This window comes from Heliconius melpomene, chromosome 8 (genome assembly GCF_056956725.1).
Source record: "Heliconius melpomene rosina isolate 202511_hmr_F chromosome 8, ASM5695672v1, whole genome shotgun sequence".
NCBI lineage: Eukaryota > Metazoa > Arthropoda > Insecta > Lepidoptera > Nymphalidae > Heliconius > Heliconius melpomene.
Window position 1 is genome coordinate 7,650,940 of NC_140396.1, and position 17,255 is coordinate 7,668,194.

The window sequence follows — 17,255 nt, forward strand, 5'->3', positions numbered from 1 at the left end:
TACAATCTCGTGGCCCATGAATTACTCGTATGTTCTAAATACGTGTGCTCGCCTGATAAATGTTCACTTGAGTAGCTACAGGGTGTGTCAGAATAGAGAAACGCTCATATCACGAATACATGACTATTCGTTATGGGTTAATTACTGCTGTATAATGCCATTATATAATATGTAATTCTATACTATTCTAGGGTAGAGTTTAGGGGTTGTGTTATTAGAAATAAATGAAACTAACTTAAGGATTATTATATTATAATATTATAATAATTACCTGTAAAAGGAAAAACGGAGTGATATTTCACTGTCTGTTTCGCTTGATTTTATTGAAAAATATAAAGTTTGGTAAACATCATTATTGTTGTTTGTAAATATCAACACAGAGGCAGCCAGAATTTTAGTTATGTTAAACCACAGAGTTAATTAGTGTAATAATTTCATGTAATTAAGCTTAATTATTTATTATAGCACATATTCAATTAATAGTAGCTATTCGTTTTGTAAAATAAAATTATATACGTAACTTACCGTACTAACAAAAACAAAAAAAAACATAAAAGTGAATAAAATCAAAAATGTAGTGGGAGTTATAAATTATGTACATTAGCCTAAACTTAAGTGTTTTACTAGTAACCTCTGAGGAGTACCATTATTCTGATGATGGCTCCATCTTCAGACCAACTCAATTATACCATATTTTTGTTTTATCACCTAAAAAAAAATCATCAAGTTCATCTAGCGTAGCATATTAAAACAAACATGTTTAATAAATAACAGCTTATATCAAATTTAAATCTACTGCCGTACAATCATTAGTACGACAAATTAATCATTAGGTCATAGTGTTAAGACACTACGTTCCTGAATTTTAAGACATTGCATAATGAGCAGCCGCGCTTTATCGTCTTACCAAAGCGAGAAAATGAAAATAATTCATTTCCCCATATTGAAATCGAAGCCACGACTATCGTATTTCCAGTGCTACTGTGCCAAGAGGGTACTAGTAAAATAATAAATTTTATATTAGAGAATCCACTGAGGGATTAATTGCTTTCGGATACTTCGATACTCATTTGGGGATTTACATAAATTTTGTAGATAGCAGCCACGAGTACATTAGGTAGTTTAGTTAACGAACCGGAGGTCAGATTGGATACACGCTAGGGCTCCAGTGCTGTACTACGTATACAAGTACTATGAGGCTGTTATACCAATTTAGAACTAGTTAATTTTCTATGTAAATTTTCACGAATTTTCGTATTAAGATACGCCTTAAGACTAGAATATCTTATCAATTTTCTATATTTGTATTATTAAGACATTACGTGTTAAGTGGCGGAGCTTAACACTGCAAAATAAAAAAAAATGGTGTATATAAAAAATATAATTAGTTATCTATATATTAAAGTATTCCATTGTAACAGGCAAATGGGTCCAGCGGCGGTGAGTTGTATCTGCGCGCCCGGGTACACTGGGGACCTGTGCGAGTCTCAGATAGCAGCTCCAGGTATGTTTAAACTATTAATATTACTATTTTTTATATTATGGCATTTTAAATGTTTTTTAACTACAATATAATACAAGTTAAATTTTTAAAGTCATTTTTTTAATAAGGTTTGTTTCAACACGTCATGCTTACAAAAATCGGCAGAAAATGGAGAACGGAGTGTCTTAACACTAGGTTCCCTCTGCATACTCTGCTAAAATAAAGCGTAACGCTAAAAAAATTACGTTATTGTGTAAAAAAACACACAAAACCAACAAAAAAATCGTTTTAACTTCAATTTCCTAAAATAATATGGTATATTAAACAATTATATATTTTCTATAATTACAACAAAAACTTTCAAGAATATAAAACACATAGTTTATTCCGAACGGACAGATCTATAGTGTCGAAGTCTAATATCCACTCCTCCAAATGCGCCTTCAGTGCAGATTTCCAATATCTCAGATATACTCCTCGAATACCAGTCGACCGTCCATTAGACGTCATGTCTTATACAAATTCTCCAAATTCTCCATATTGGAATAATAAATATATATAAAACGAATTGACAATGTTTATGAGGCCAGTCGTGACCCAAGTGCACAAAGGATAACCTCACTGTGAACTCTACAGGTTGTGGATTCGCTTCCCACTTAGGAAAAAAAATATTTAATATTTTCATTTACTTCGCTTTGGTGAAAAAATATGTAATTTCTTTTTTCATAATTAAATCGTGGTAGGTGGATAATAAAAAACCTAGATCGTAAAGTGAAATGCCTATAATAAACACTCGCCTGGCATCTGGACCACATGGCCCTTTTGTGAGCACTTAGCTATTGTAGATTTATTTTGTATGGCAACGTGTCAACTATTCTGTAGAAAATATTCAACATACATTAGAATTAGTATTCAATCGAATTTAATAGACGATATTTATTAATATTATTGAATTAACGTTTCTATGTACCTACTAGCTTTCGTCCCGTGGTTATATGGAAATAACTAAGATTTCTCAACACTACGGAAACTTTTCATCTTTTCCGTTTTTTCTACATTAATCAGCTTCACGCTATATCCCACACAAAGCAAGGTAGGCAGAGGGAACCTTGTGCTTGTGCCGCTGCGCCACGACTATACTATACGCATAATCCATACGCATCCATATGATGGTTATGTATCAAATTTTGCAGTGAATCTAGAGAAAATAAATTTACAATTTCACGCTTTTTCCCGTATAGTAGGGTAGGTAGGTAGTTCCCCACGTCCAAATTTTAACCAAACATATAACACATACTATAATATAATTTTTTTTATTATTTACATAAAAATGACAAAGATTAAATAATTTTCTATAAATTCCTATAACTTTCATATAAAGTTATCGTGTCTTTAAAAAAATATTTATTGGAGGACGGGTGTACTCATAATGGATTTCCAGTTAGTTGGCTTCGAGTAATCATGTTTCGTTTATTGAAAATACCTTTTAGGAATTCCTTTTAATATCACGAATCATTCGAATTACGATAAAATGTTTGAATTGAAGATAAAATTACTGCTCAAATTATTTTCAGCTTTTCATATATTTCTCTATGTGAAACAATATTTGTTTGAAGTTTAATTGTTTATTTAATGCGTTTATTTATTGTAAAAACCCGCTTTTGTATGGAAAACATGAGTTCATAACTAGATTAAGAAAACGAAAATTTATTTTATAAGTATATTAAAATTCGACAGTCAAGCACATCCCACCTGCGCCTAACGACGTCATTATACTAGAGACTCATTATAAATATTTACATAACTGAAACCCTTATTTATATTAGGCGGTTCACGTTTTTTCCCGCATAGCCGGGTAAGCATATGTAAGGTAGTGTTAAGACACTACATTCTCCATTTCCTGTAAAATAGACTAATATCAACGTCCTACCCTATCAGATTGCACTGAGTAAGAATCGATCCTATAATCAACGCCATATATCAATCGATCCTATATTCCACTGCGACACAAAGACCTGTTATTTGTATTAATATCCCAAATTTCAAAACCAAAGTGTTAAAAACATTTACATTTAAAGTATTTCGATTTAAAATTATTTTTATTACTCCACTAAAAACAAAACAACGATCGTTGCCAAACAAAAAAGTGGCCAGACCCTATTCAATTTGAACATGGTGATTGCAAAAGTTTCCTCGTAATCACCCTGGAAGCCATTCGCAGCGCATTCCAATATAATTAAGCTTATTCTGTTAGACAAGTTATTTCTAAACAAAATCCTTTTATATAAAAATACATGTTTCGCTATGTGAATAGAATTTTAATTATTATATTTGTTTTTATTTTTATCACGCGTATAGCAGAGTGCACGGGAAACCAGTTTTCAGACACTGCGTTCTCCAAATATCAAGATATATATATATATATATATATATATATTCTTTATTGCACATGTAAGAAAATAGTAAGAAAACAGTTAAAAAGTTATGTTTACAATGGCGTTGAAGGTTGAAGAATTCAAATCTCAATATTTTAGGCAGAGGGGATCAGGGACCTTAGTGTTAAGGCACTCTGTTCGCATTAAAACAAAGCATTGCGTATTGAATGTGTTAAATCAAAGCCGTGCTTTACCTGGCAATTACATCATAAACATTTCTTTTCCTCGTGTCGAAATCGAACCTATAACCTGTCTCGTTTAAATCGCACGCTTATGCCCCAGCGCACCACTGGTTTTTAAACTATTATATTTGAAAAAAATGAAATAAAAAATAGAAAAATGGCATCGCCTAAACAAGCAGATAGTCAAATTTCAAGTCAACAGTCCAATAACCACGTTTCGGCTATAGATCCTCACTCTAATGGGTTAGTGAAATAGCATCCTCATTTTCCTACCCATTTCCTCACTTTGAGCCTCTCTGTATACTCATTTGCTGTCAGCTAATGAACGTTTGGGTATAATGATGGCGGTAAACATCAGCTTAGTATTTTTTTGGCGGATCTAAGAAAATAAGGACCTTTTGGTTTGATATAGGTTTTTCATGAATCCTTGTAGGTACAGCGTAATATTGTAGAAATGGCAAAAGGATATTACGAAGCATCTGTTCAAGAATAGATACCTTTTTTTCAGCTTCACGCTGTTTCCCGCATATAGCAGAGTATAGTGTACTAGTGTCAAGACACTCCGTTCTTCACTTTTCACCGAATTCCGAAGGCATTGCGTGTTGAGTAGCGAAACTCAAGTCCGCGTTTTGCATCGCTGCCCGAGCGACGAAATGAAAATAATAAATATACTTCATTTCCTCGAGGTGGGCACCTTGCTGTGGTGCAAAATACAGCGTGAAGTTGATTTTTTTTTAATTTTTACACTCTGGTACCTAGACAAAAGCGCAAAAAGAGTTCCGCTACTCAAAACTTAATGGTTCGAAAAATTCGGCGGAAAGTGAGTGTTTTAACACTAGGTTTCCTCTGCTTATCCTGCCATATGCAGCATATATGATGAATCTGAAAAAAAATGCTTATTTTAATTTTCATCTTATTTTATATTAAAATCTTATTTTAAAAGACTACAACGAATTTATAATTCATTCCGCAGAATGCGGCATCGAGGAGTGCTCAGAAGGCTGTAAAGAGGGGACCACGTGCGACTGCAATCCAAAAGACACTGATGTTTGTAAGTTAATTAAAAATTGAAAACTGTATGCATTTTTCCATATATTATGCTTTCATTTGAATTATCATATATTCTATACTAATATAATTTCCAGCCTCCGCCCGCTTCGATACAGGACTGCAAATTATGGACCCGGGCAGCAGTAACACATCCCAAGAGATTATTAAGCAGGTGTCTACTATTTTTTTTTTTATTAAGCTGACATACTTAGGTTATATACCGACGTACTCTTTTTATATATCGACGTCCTGGCCACTGTTTAATAGGTATTGGCTGTAAAGAACAATGGTTGATGAAATTCAATTAAGTATTTAGAATTTAAAAATATTTTTGAGGCTAGTCGTGGTACAGGAGCACAAGCGTGTGTCTGTAAACGCGACTGGTTGTGGATTCGATTCCGACTAGAGGAAACTAAATATTTAATATTTTTCTTTCCTTGCTCTGATAATGTTCTGCAAACTCAAAAATTGGTCGGAAAGTGGGGAACGGAATGTTTTAATACTAGGTTCCCTCTGCCTTCCCTGCTATGTGTGGGATGAAACGTGAAGCTAAAAAGTAGTAATACTATTATGTTCCCCTTTTTTTCAGATCACAAACTATTTAAGAGCATCGAATATAACGCTACATGATGATATTCAATTGTTAAACATAAGGTAAGTCAAGTAAGTTAAATTTGTTTTCGGACGATTGTACAAATATTTTATGTAATTCTATCTGTAAAACTGAGATCGTTATAGCGCAGAGACAAAGGGTCTGACTGTAAGCGATGGTTGTGGCTTCGATTCCCTATCAGTGTAATGAATGCCTAAAGAATTTAGTGAAAAGTGGAGAAGAGTAATATTTTTTATTTGGAAGTGTATTAACATTGGGTTCCCAGGTTCCCTCTACCTACGCTGCTTAGTAAGGGATACAGTGTGAAGCTAGAAAAAATAAATAAAGGAAAATTGATAAAATTTAATAGTAAAATAATTAAATGTATGTATAAAAATCATGAAAGTATAAAAGTTAGCCAAAAATAATTACGCCATTATCTTCGAATATTAATCGATTTTTATATTATCACTACCATTAAAGCTTTAAGAAGAGGAAAAAGCTTCGTTTCATAAATATTTAATGAAATTTACGGAAGAAAAAAGAAAATAAAGTTTCATTTTCAACTGAGAATGCTGGTAGAATTTTAATTATTAAAGTGACAATTGTTTTTTGTTAACATTTGTTTTTTTGCTATAGCTTTATCCTACTATCTTACTAATATCTTACTTATAAATATGAATTATTTGTGAGAATGACTGTTTTCTTCCATTTTCACGTAAAAACTATTCAACAGATTTAGATGAAACATTACAGGTAATCTAGTTTTAGGATATTCCATAACCCATTTCCGCCGAATTCTGCAGGCGTTGCGTGTTAAGTGGCAGAACTAAGCCGTGCTTTGCATCGACACTAGAGCAAAGGAATTAAAATATTAAATATTTAATTTCCTCGAGTAGGAATCGAACCCACAACCTGTCACGTTTAAAGTCACACGCTTATGCCCCTGCGCCACGACTAGGCTCAAAAACATAGGGTACAAGTTTTGTAAAGATTTTCTATAATATAACAAGATAAAAGTACAGTATGAAATTAGATATGAGCTCATCTCTCCCCCAGTTCCCCTGAAGCGTCGGGCGCGCGCTCGGTGTGGCTGCGCGTGTGGGGCGCGCGCAAGGAGGCGGGCGTGCTGCGCGCGGCTCTGGCACGTCTGGCGGCGACCAGGACGCGCGAGGACCGGCTGCGAGTGTTGCCCGCCACGTTGCGGCTGGAGATGCAGCCGGCGTTGAGCTTACATGTGAGCTAGCTTTCTTTACTTATAAGTATTTGAGTAATGCTGGACAAACCGTGGCGTTGAGTTTCGCCTCTCAACTTTTGCTTCAGCTGTATCCCGCACATAGCAGGGTAGGTAGAGATAACCTGGGACCCTAGTGTTATTACACTCCGCTCGCCGTTACGACACTTACTGCCACTCCACTTTCTGCCAAATTATTAAGGCGTTGCGTGTTGAGTAGTAGAACTTAACGCCGCACTTTTGCCTTGTTGAAACCAGAACGTTGAAATGAAAATATTAAATATTTCATTCCTCCGACTGGGAATTTACCCACAAACGTCGTGCATTATAATATAAAAAGTTGATGTTGACATCTAAATAAAAAATACACAAAGTTCTTAAATATTAAGCGACAACAAAATGTTTTTAGAAATAAACTGATCTAAAATATACTCACAAACAAACTGATATTGCGAACTAGAAAGGTCTGTCAAAATCAGTTCCACAACTTCAAAGATTAGATTCAACGAAAACGAAAAACAAACAGGTTTTACAGTTGTAACGACGTACAAGCAATTACAAAGGCAGAAAATTCTCTTTTTTAACTAGAATTAACAATTTAAAAAATATTTTGGGTTACAAATATTTAGCCTTACGCTTTATTCCCCATATAGCAGGAGAGATGAAACTTAGTGTTGAGTTTCGGAGAAAAGTGGAGAATAAAAATGTCTTAATAGGAACTGAGTATCTTAATACTAGCTTCCCAGGTTCCCTCTGCCTACCCTGTTTCGGTATACAGCGTAAAGCTAAAAACAAAAACATAATATGCACTTAAAAGAACAATGAAAACTTTTGTATTCATTCCATTCTTTACATTAACTTTAAACTAAACGCTTAAATAATATACCTCCTAAATATTCCACGACTTCGCAACTTAATACAAAATTCGATAAGCTCAAAAGAAATACCCGCTAGTTTCTCCACGAAACGTTATTCTCCGTATAAAGTTACAGTAAGAAGAATAAATAAAAAGTTACAAAGTTAAATTCAGTATTTATCGCCGCATATACACCGCGAGCACCTGCTCCCGCAATGCACTTTAATATAGTATGTGCTGGGTTTGTTTTCTCTGTATTTTTGCAAGAATACTGGCTATTACTACCAACACCTTTGGAGTTCTTTTAAAAATTGCAACCCAACTTACTATAGAAGAAACGTATATTAATAAATATACGAGAAAAATAAATTTAAAAAATAGCAGAGAAAAATACGTTCTTCAGATAAGTTATCGTCAACCTCTCCATATATACTTTGAAGAGTCCCCATACATTTTGAGAGGAACTCTTTGGAATGTCAATCATGTCCTCTTTTTCTGCATACTCTTACATTGTATGCTTTTTTGTAGTTCATTTATAGCATATCTTTTCAGCAACAGCAGGGTAGGCAGAGGGATTCTATCGTAGTATTAAGACCGCTTCCAATTTTCCGTTGAATTCTGGAGAGACTGCGTGTTGAGTGGCGGAAATCAACACTGCGCTTTCCTCCACAGCATAACGAAGAAATATTGAATATTTCATTTCCTGGAGTGAGAATCGAACCTGCAACCCGTCGCGTTTATAGTCACACGCTTGTGTCTCTGCGCCACGACTGACCTCTATTCTTTAGATCTCTTACTACATAAATATTTTTAATGAAACCATTGCAACCAAATGTTGTAGTTTTAAAGTAATGCATGAGCAACAGACAAAAAGACAAATTAAAGCTTTGTTTTATCTACATAAAAGTCTTCACGGCACGATTTTATTAAAAAAACATTGTAAGCAAACTAAAATGGGGTCTATTTCGAATTATACATTTTTTTTATACATCATGAATACATTATAAAAATTTCTATAAGAACAAAATATTATAAAAATTCCAAAAAAAAAAAGAAAAGTTTAATCGAGGCCTACATTTTCGGGTATTCCCCGAGTACAGTTAGCAAATTAAAAAAATATGTATATATTTTTTAAAGCGCAACTCTCACCATCTCGTCCCATTGTGAGCTGCAAGCGTAGCGCTGCCAGGAACCACATTGTGCCCTATTCATGTTTTGTCTCTGTTTTGATGTAGTTCTACAATGAAAAACCCTTTTGTTTAATAATTAATCACTGCTTAATTCAACGCTGCGTTCACTCATGTCATTAATTAAGATCTACTTTTTTTGTTATTGTTTGTTTTGTACGTTGTGGAAATTTATTTAATATCTATTTATAGTAAATAGGATTCTATTTATAGTAGGAGGGCATGTATGAAGAGGTTGATGATGAGGACGAGGCGAAAGAGGTAAGTAGAGACCGTAGCGTTTGGCGCTCCGTTCTCTCTGACTACCCCGTTTGGGATAAAGCGTGAAGCTATGTATGTATGTATTTATAGTACATATATTTTTATAATAAATGTCTGAATTGTAAGTATCTAAGAGAAAATATAATTTAGTCATTAGAACTCATAAGTACTCACTAACTAACTCACAACGATTTTTTTTACTGTATAGATATTTATATTAAAATTAATTTGAAGAATATGTCTAATGTACAGTACAATACAGTGTCATAAAGTAAACATACACACATACATACACAGTACGTATCTTAGTGCTTCCTGAGGGGAAGTCATTCTTCGTCACAGTGTCACATGTCATCAGTTTTACTATTTTAAACTAATTCAAATTATTTTGTTTTATTCTTGGTTTAGCTATATTAGCTAAGCTGTAAGAGTGAATGTAAGAGCAGTTATTAGAATTGGAACTTACCATACCAGAGAACAGACAGAATGTAACTTATTAACATTACAAAAGGAAATTAGGGTCTTTCCACATCAAGTTTTTTTTACTGTGGCAACAACGCCCGTCGAACGCCATTAGAACGTTTAACAAACGCAGGGCCATCGACGCCTTTTGACTTTTGCAAATTTGAAATGCATGTTATGTATTAAGAAGTACATATAATAATTAAAATGTTCTTCTCTTAAGCTATCAAATGAAATCTTAAATTTCCACCGTAGCTCGTTAAAACTCTTAACTCTGGCCGTCTGCCAGTTGTACTAAACGCGATAACGTGAGCTAGCATGATTGTTCCACCAGCTACGCCAGAATCAAGTAAAAGTGTTCATTTCATTAGGAAAATTCCTTTTATTTGACTCTCAATCAAGTTAATACTGCAGATTTATTATATTCAGACTCGAGAGTGGTTCTCGTTATGAATAGTTAAGATGCCAATGGTAATTGAGTTAACTGAGTGCCTTTTGTTCATGGAATTCCTTATTGTAATTTTTTTTTTTAGTTTCCCCCGAGTGGAGATCGAACCCGCAACCGTCGCGTGTACAATCGCCCATGTATCACAACAGCATCAGGCTATATATTTTTCTAATTAATACACAGAAAGAATCATCATCATCATCATCATCAACAGCCATCTTTTGTCCACTGCTGGACATAGGCTTTCCCCAATTCTCGCCACCACACTCGATCCTCAACTCTTCGGACCCATCCGTTATGTCGTCGTCCCACCGGTCGTTTTGTACGGGGTCTCCACTCTAAGACACGTCTGCCCCAGCGGCCGTCGGCTCTACGACAGATATGCCCCATTGCCCATTGCCAATTCAGCTTACCAATTCTTTACAGAACTTCTTATTCTGTTATGTTTCTGTTATTACTATGTTATTCTTTCTTTACAGAATCTATACTAATATACTAATACTAATACTAATATACTAATACTAATACTAATCTATACTAATATAATAAAGCGGAAGAGTTTGTTTGTTTGTTTGTTTGTTTGTTTGTTTGTTTGTTTGTTTGTTTGAACGCTAAGATCTCTGGATCTACTGGTCCGATTTACTATGTTTTTGTTTTGTATGAAAGCTGCATTCTTCAGAAGTGCTATAGGCTATATAACATTACATTACAAATATATACTAATAAATTAAAATACTTTCTAATTTGACATGCAATTTATTCTGCCATGTTAATAACAACCGTCGTCGCTACGCGACCGCGTTCGTTACCGCGTCATTTTGATATTCATCCTTATGAAAATAAATATAATAGTCACTTTTAGCATTTCATCTAGATTGAAATTATATTTGTATAGAAATTATATTCTTATATTTCAAGCAGGCGTAGCCGCGTCCGGGTCCGCTAGTAATATAATAAAGCGGAAGAGTTTGTTTGTTTGTTTGTTTGTTTGAACGCTAAGATCTCTGGATCTACTGGTCCGATTTACTTTGTTTTTGTTTTGTATGAAAGCTGCATTCTTCAGAAGTGCTATAGGCTATATAACATTACATTACACATATAAACTAATATATTTTTAAGTACTTTCTAATTTGACATGCAATTTATTCCGCCATGTTAATAACAACCGTCGCGTCGCTACGCAACCGTTACCGCGACATTTTGATATTCATCCTTATGAAAATAAATATAATAGTCACTTTTAGCATTTTATCTAGATTGAAATTATAGTTTACTGTATAACATACTAATAAATAATTAAGGAGATGTCACTGATTCGAAATGACCTAGCCTTCGGGCGGCACAGTATGAGTATGACCGACGCGAAAATATTCTTATAGTTCAAGCAGGCGTAGCCGCGTCCGGGTCCACTAGTGTATAATATAATTTAATTATCAACACACCTATCCAACTCCGCGACGCGACGCGACGTCTCCTAGTCTCAATTTCCGCGACATAACTTACCCAAAGAATCCAACTGACAGCAATAAGAAACTCGTAAAAATATGGCCGTGCATTGCTAGGATTGAGACATAAAAATTTCATTAGGCAATAAAAATGTTTCTCTACCTTGAAACATTTCTTGGGGGTTGTAAATTTTACCTTTCATTGCAGGCGTTGATCGTGAACCAGCGGCCGGAAGCATGGGAGGGCTCAGAGTTCATACTGAGTTGTATGGCGTACGGGTCCTCGGAGATTGCGTTCACGTGGTACAAGGACGGGGTCAAAGTGAACTTCAACGGTACTACTCGGTAAGTGTTAATTAAAATCTTTTTTCGTCGATTTTCTTTCAATATTTTCCATTAAATTAAATGTAAAAAGTGTTGGAAGCAAAGAAAATTATAAGTCTAATTACAGATTTTTATTAGCCTTTTTTATACACACTTGTTTTACTTTACAATTTTTCCTTTTTAGCTTTACTTTTAAGGTAGGCAGAAGGAACGTAGAGAGATAAGACACTTCCATTCCCCACCTTCCGCCAAATTCTTGAAGCATCTCAACGCCGCGCTTTACCACGTTACCAGATCGATGAAAATATTAAATATTTAATTTCGTCGAGTGAGAATTGAACTCACAACCTACCACGTTTACAGTTGCACAAACAGCTAAAATAAAAGGTCAAAACCTCTCTTCCCTAGAGACATTTGGACAAGAACAGTAGCAGAAGATGCCTTAGGAAGGCGTATGTCAGTGCTCGGAATATCGGGGGCTAAGAAACCCGACAGTGGTCGGTGGTCGTGTTCCGCTGACGACTCCGGCAGACGACGGTGCAGCGCTCTACGGCTGACGATACTGCGACCACCGGATATCCGGCTTGTGCCGTCTACGCTGACTGTTAATAAGGTAATTATGAATTTATTTTTTAATTTACAAAAGGGGTTTAAGTCTGATTAAATATTAGCCATTTTTAATTTATTAATCTATGTTCAACTAAAGCCTCTTTGAGTCCTGTCGTGGCATTGAGTCACAAACATGCGACTGTAAACACGATAGGTTGTGGTTGCTTTGGTAACGAGTCAAAGCACGGCGTTGAATTCCGCCACTCAACACAAAATGCCTTCAGAATTCTACGAAAAGTGACGGGAAGTGTCTTATTGGGAACGGAATGTCTTAATACAAGGTTCACAAACACTGCCTTGCTATGTGTGGGAAACAGCGTGAAGATAAAAAAAATGTTCAACTAAATGCGACATTTTCGATTCAATATGATGTTAAATTAAAGACTGAAAACAACAAGAATTCTCTAAATTGAGTAAAGCCAAACTTATAACCTGACAATTTAAAACAAGAATAAACTGACGTGTCTAACAGATTCTAGAAACGACTGAAACAAATATAAGTATTCGATTTGCTTGAGAACGAGACATTGCATGTTGAGTAGCGAAACTCAATATTTCGCTTTATCCTATTTCGCTTTACTAGAGCTATAAAATTAATTTAATAAATTTCCTTTATTACTAAACTTCTTAATCAAACCCGTAGCCGCCAAAAGCTTCAAATTTATGTAATTTTATTATATTCATATGATATTTACCAGGGCGACAACGTAAGCATAACTTGCCTAGCGGGCGCCGGTCGCGTGCACGGAGCGCTGGGATTCAGTTGGGCGAGAGAAAGATCACTGCTGCCGCTAGCACCGGGAAGAGAGGTCTGGGAAGACCTGTACCCTGCTGGAAGTGTACTGAAGTTGTATAATGTTCAGGTTTGTATGTCATATCTGTTTAGTTCTAAGCCTATGCGTTGAATAATTTTGAAGTCATATTGAAATAAAATATCTATATTTATATTATAAATTCGAAAGTAACTCTGTCTGTCTATGACTCAATCAGGGCCAAACTACTGAGCCGATTGTGATAAAATTTCATATACCCATACTCGAGGGGAGTATACTCTCGGGATGAACATAGGCTACTTTTTTCTCATATTTGTAATATACTCGATGTATATAATTAAAATACCTTTCTATTTGATGTGCAATTTACTGTCTCACATGTTAATTACGAAAGTTACTAAGCAACAAGGAATTTTGTTGTTTTAAAAAAAAGGTCGCCCAAATTGGGCTTTCCGAACGTTGACATGGTGTGTCGTTCAAGTAACACAATGCAAAAAAATCTTTCCTTTTATTCGTAATCCTTCATTAAAATCTTAATCTTATATAGTTCAGTATTTAAAGAAAAGACCTAGATAACATAATAAAATATAAGACCTAACCAAGATAAAGTTTTAATGAATCTCCATCTATTGTCGTACACCGCTAATTACCCCGCCGTGCCTACAGCGAATGACAAGAGCATTGTTTCTTGTAAATCATTGTTGTTTACGAAACTAACGAATGTTTCTTTATATTTTGTTAAAAAAACTGGGCAAATAAGACTTTCTTTTAATAATTTTAATGAAAATTTTTACGCTGTATATTGAATTATTAAGAGATCCGTAATGGAGTATTTATGAAATTAAGGAAAAAATTGAACTGTCTGCATTTTTAATTCTTTGATATTGAAAAATTGCTTTTACGGATAATCGAAATGGTTCTGAAATAAAATTAATAAGATATGACTTTACAAAATAATTGAAGGTATTTAAAAATTCCTCATGACTTGGTATGAATGGGACAGCGTATGAATGTAAACGTGATGGGTGTGGCTTCGATCCTCATTCTGGGGATATTTAAATTTTCTCGCTCTGTCCAACGAACCGCGGCAATAAAGTCCGTCACTCAACACATAATTTCTGAAAACTTGGACGGAAAGTGTAGAACAAAGTGTCTCTTCATATCTGTTATATGGGAAAAACCGTAAAATTATTTTTTAATAATTTCGTAGTTACATACGTTTTTCTTCGTTATCTCATTCGATAAATATTTTTAGAAATCCGGTGAGTTTCGATGTCAAGTATCGTCAGTGGCCGGTACTAATGCTAAGGGAGTGACGATGTGGGCGTTGGGTGTTAAAGATGAAGCCTGTGAAACGGAAGCTTCCCACGGTCTGAGGTGGCCTAAAACTGCTCCTGGAGCCCATGCTTCTGCTGCTTGCCCGCTTGGACATAGTGGCGAGTCTACGAGGTGAGCAACAACAGGCTACAATTCTATTTTTTTTATATTTTTCTTTCCTAATTATGGAAAAACATTTTAAAAACGTTTAAATACAATCCTTTCTTCTGAACCTTTTAAAAATATTTCTATTAACTTTTCACAAGTTCTGACATGTGCCACACTTTTATTTTTCATATTTCCGAAAATCGTCTGAAAGTTGAAATTTGTAAGTTTGGAAATTAATTAATTAACGAATTCATGAATACGAGTAAATCCTCATTAATGACCTCGTCTAAATATTTAAACTGTTAATAAACTTAGCTTTGAAAGTCTGAACTGAATTATTAGTTAGATAACTTGGTCAGTGAATTCAATAACTTTCAAAAGATTAAGTAATTTGCTAGGATCTTATCGATTCACTTCTGATCTAGATTTTGCGAGCCGAAGACAACTCAGCATGGAGTCAAATGGATGTCACCGGACTTCTCTGGATGCATCGCTGATTCTTTGAAAGATATTTACGAACAGGTAAACAACCTGGATATTATTATTAATTTTCTTTTAAATGAAATTTAAAATGAAGATAGAATCATGGCTATTTATATTTTAATAAAAACCGAGAAAGTCAGATATATAAAATCTTTTGTAGTACAAGATTCAAGCGAGATTGGCTGTAGCGTTTATTTCAAATTCAATTTCATATACACGTGTATTTTCTAGACGACGACGTGCGCTTTAGAAATCATGAAATTCTTTTATAATTTTCGAGTACAATTTTATATGTTCATTTTAGTAGCAATAAAAATGAGGATGTTATAGCTCAGTGAGTTCACACGTGCGCAAGATGGAGAAAGAAATTAATTAGGGAATTCAGTTGGCAATATGATGATAAAAATACAGTCGACCTGAGAACCTCATCCTTTTACAGGAGTTGGAAATTAATAATAAGAAAATTTCATTAGACATGTCTAGTAGATAACATGTTACTTGTATTTTTGTAAGTAAATTAAGTAAATAGATGCAAAATATGAATCTAAGAGGTACTTTGAAATATTCCGACATATTTCAATGCCACTTTTCAGTTTTGCAAATATTATCTTCTCATATTATTCATGTCCATAGCTATGTTAAAAATGTATAAGTCAAGAATTAAGAACGACAAAATTTTTCTTTAATGTGAAGAATGATGAACGGATTTTCGTAAAAAATAATATCTACACCTTTCAGTTCACGCGCATATCCTACGGTTACTCCTGGGAGAATGTATCCAACGTCGCACACCAGTACGGAGCAGTTCTTAGGTTCCTTCCCGCCCATCCCGGCGAAGGCACTCTACCTTTACAACATTCCAGGGAAATGCTGGAATATTTACGTTCAGCAGCTGGAAAGTTCCAGGATAGACAAGAGAGTGTGGCGCATCTATTAATTATATATGACACTTTGTTAAAACATCCTGATGCGTTTTTGGATGAGGAGGTAAGTCGTACATTCATATTTTACTTGCTCCAAGTTTTGTTTATGAAAATTATTAATAACTTAAATGATTTTATATTAAATGTAATTTACTTATCTATATATATAAAATCGAAAGGTCACTCACTCATCACGAAATCTCAGAAACTACGAGTGCTAGGAATCTCAAATTTTGCATAGCTCGCTAAGACGGGAATTTGCAATATTCGACTTCTAAGGGGTTGTTTTTGGGGTCGAAAGTTTGTATGAAACTTCGTTACTACAAATGCTACGAGTCTCAAATTTTGCATAGACGTCACTAAGACGTAGTCATGGAGACAGAAATTAATAATAACATAGTTCACGCGGGTGTAACCGCGAGCGGGCCGCTAGTATTCTATATAACTAACAATCGTACGTAAAAAAATCTAATAAATACGTTTAATTTTGGTATTCTTCTTAATTTATTAATATGTATATATGTTATATTCACAAATCTTTCATTCCTCTTACATATATTTGAATTTAACATCATAAATCTAAGAATCACTGATGCAAATCCCCATCCTCATCATTAATAATGGTTGTGATGAACACGCAGGAAGCTGTCGGGTTTATTAGCTCGTACAAATTACGTCAATTAACATGTTAACAGATTATCTAAAGCTAATGCTATTAACGTCGCTTGCATCGATTAATAATCATTAATTAAACAAAATAAGTGTAGTATTTTGTTTAATTGTCATTTATAAATATGATTTTATATGGTTTTTTTAATAATAACAAGAGTTAAATATATATCCATACCTAAGTAAAAATATCTTAAACTTTGTATATTAAAACTATTTTATTAAAATAAAATACAATTATTATTAAAACTAGTTCTTAACTATAAGAGTGCTGGTAGTGGAATCGCCTTATCCCTAAGGTTGGTCGGCTTTAATACAAATTCGGGTGTCCCCACCCCTTTGGCTCGTTTCCCACGATGCTTTGTTTCTCATGGAGTTATTATATGAAATTCCCTGGAAGTCGGAAATCAGCGA

General features: G+C 34.4%; 1 protein-coding gene across 1 annotated transcript in view; it reads left to right on the top strand.

Annotated features, from left to right (window-relative positions):
- Positions 1-17,255, top strand: part of LOC146536947 (uncharacterized) — a 130,817-nt gene that overhangs the window by 102,900 nt on the left and 10,662 nt on the right. The window contains exons 5-15 of the mRNA XM_085189648.1: positions 1,422-1,504; positions 5,074-5,151; positions 5,246-5,322; positions 5,740-5,804; positions 6,802-6,979; positions 11,844-11,980; positions 12,368-12,572; positions 13,267-13,431; positions 14,597-14,790; positions 15,192-15,288; positions 15,988-16,236. Of these exons, the coding sequence (XP_085045774.1) occupies positions 1,422-1,504; positions 5,074-5,151; positions 5,246-5,322; positions 5,740-5,804; positions 6,802-6,979; positions 11,844-11,980; positions 12,368-12,572; positions 13,267-13,431; positions 14,597-14,790; positions 15,192-15,288; positions 15,988-16,236 (1,528 nt within the window). The remainder of the gene's footprint in view (positions 1-1,421; positions 1,505-5,073; positions 5,152-5,245; positions 5,323-5,739; positions 5,805-6,801; positions 6,980-11,843; positions 11,981-12,367; positions 12,573-13,266; positions 13,432-14,596; positions 14,791-15,191; positions 15,289-15,987; positions 16,237-17,255) is intronic.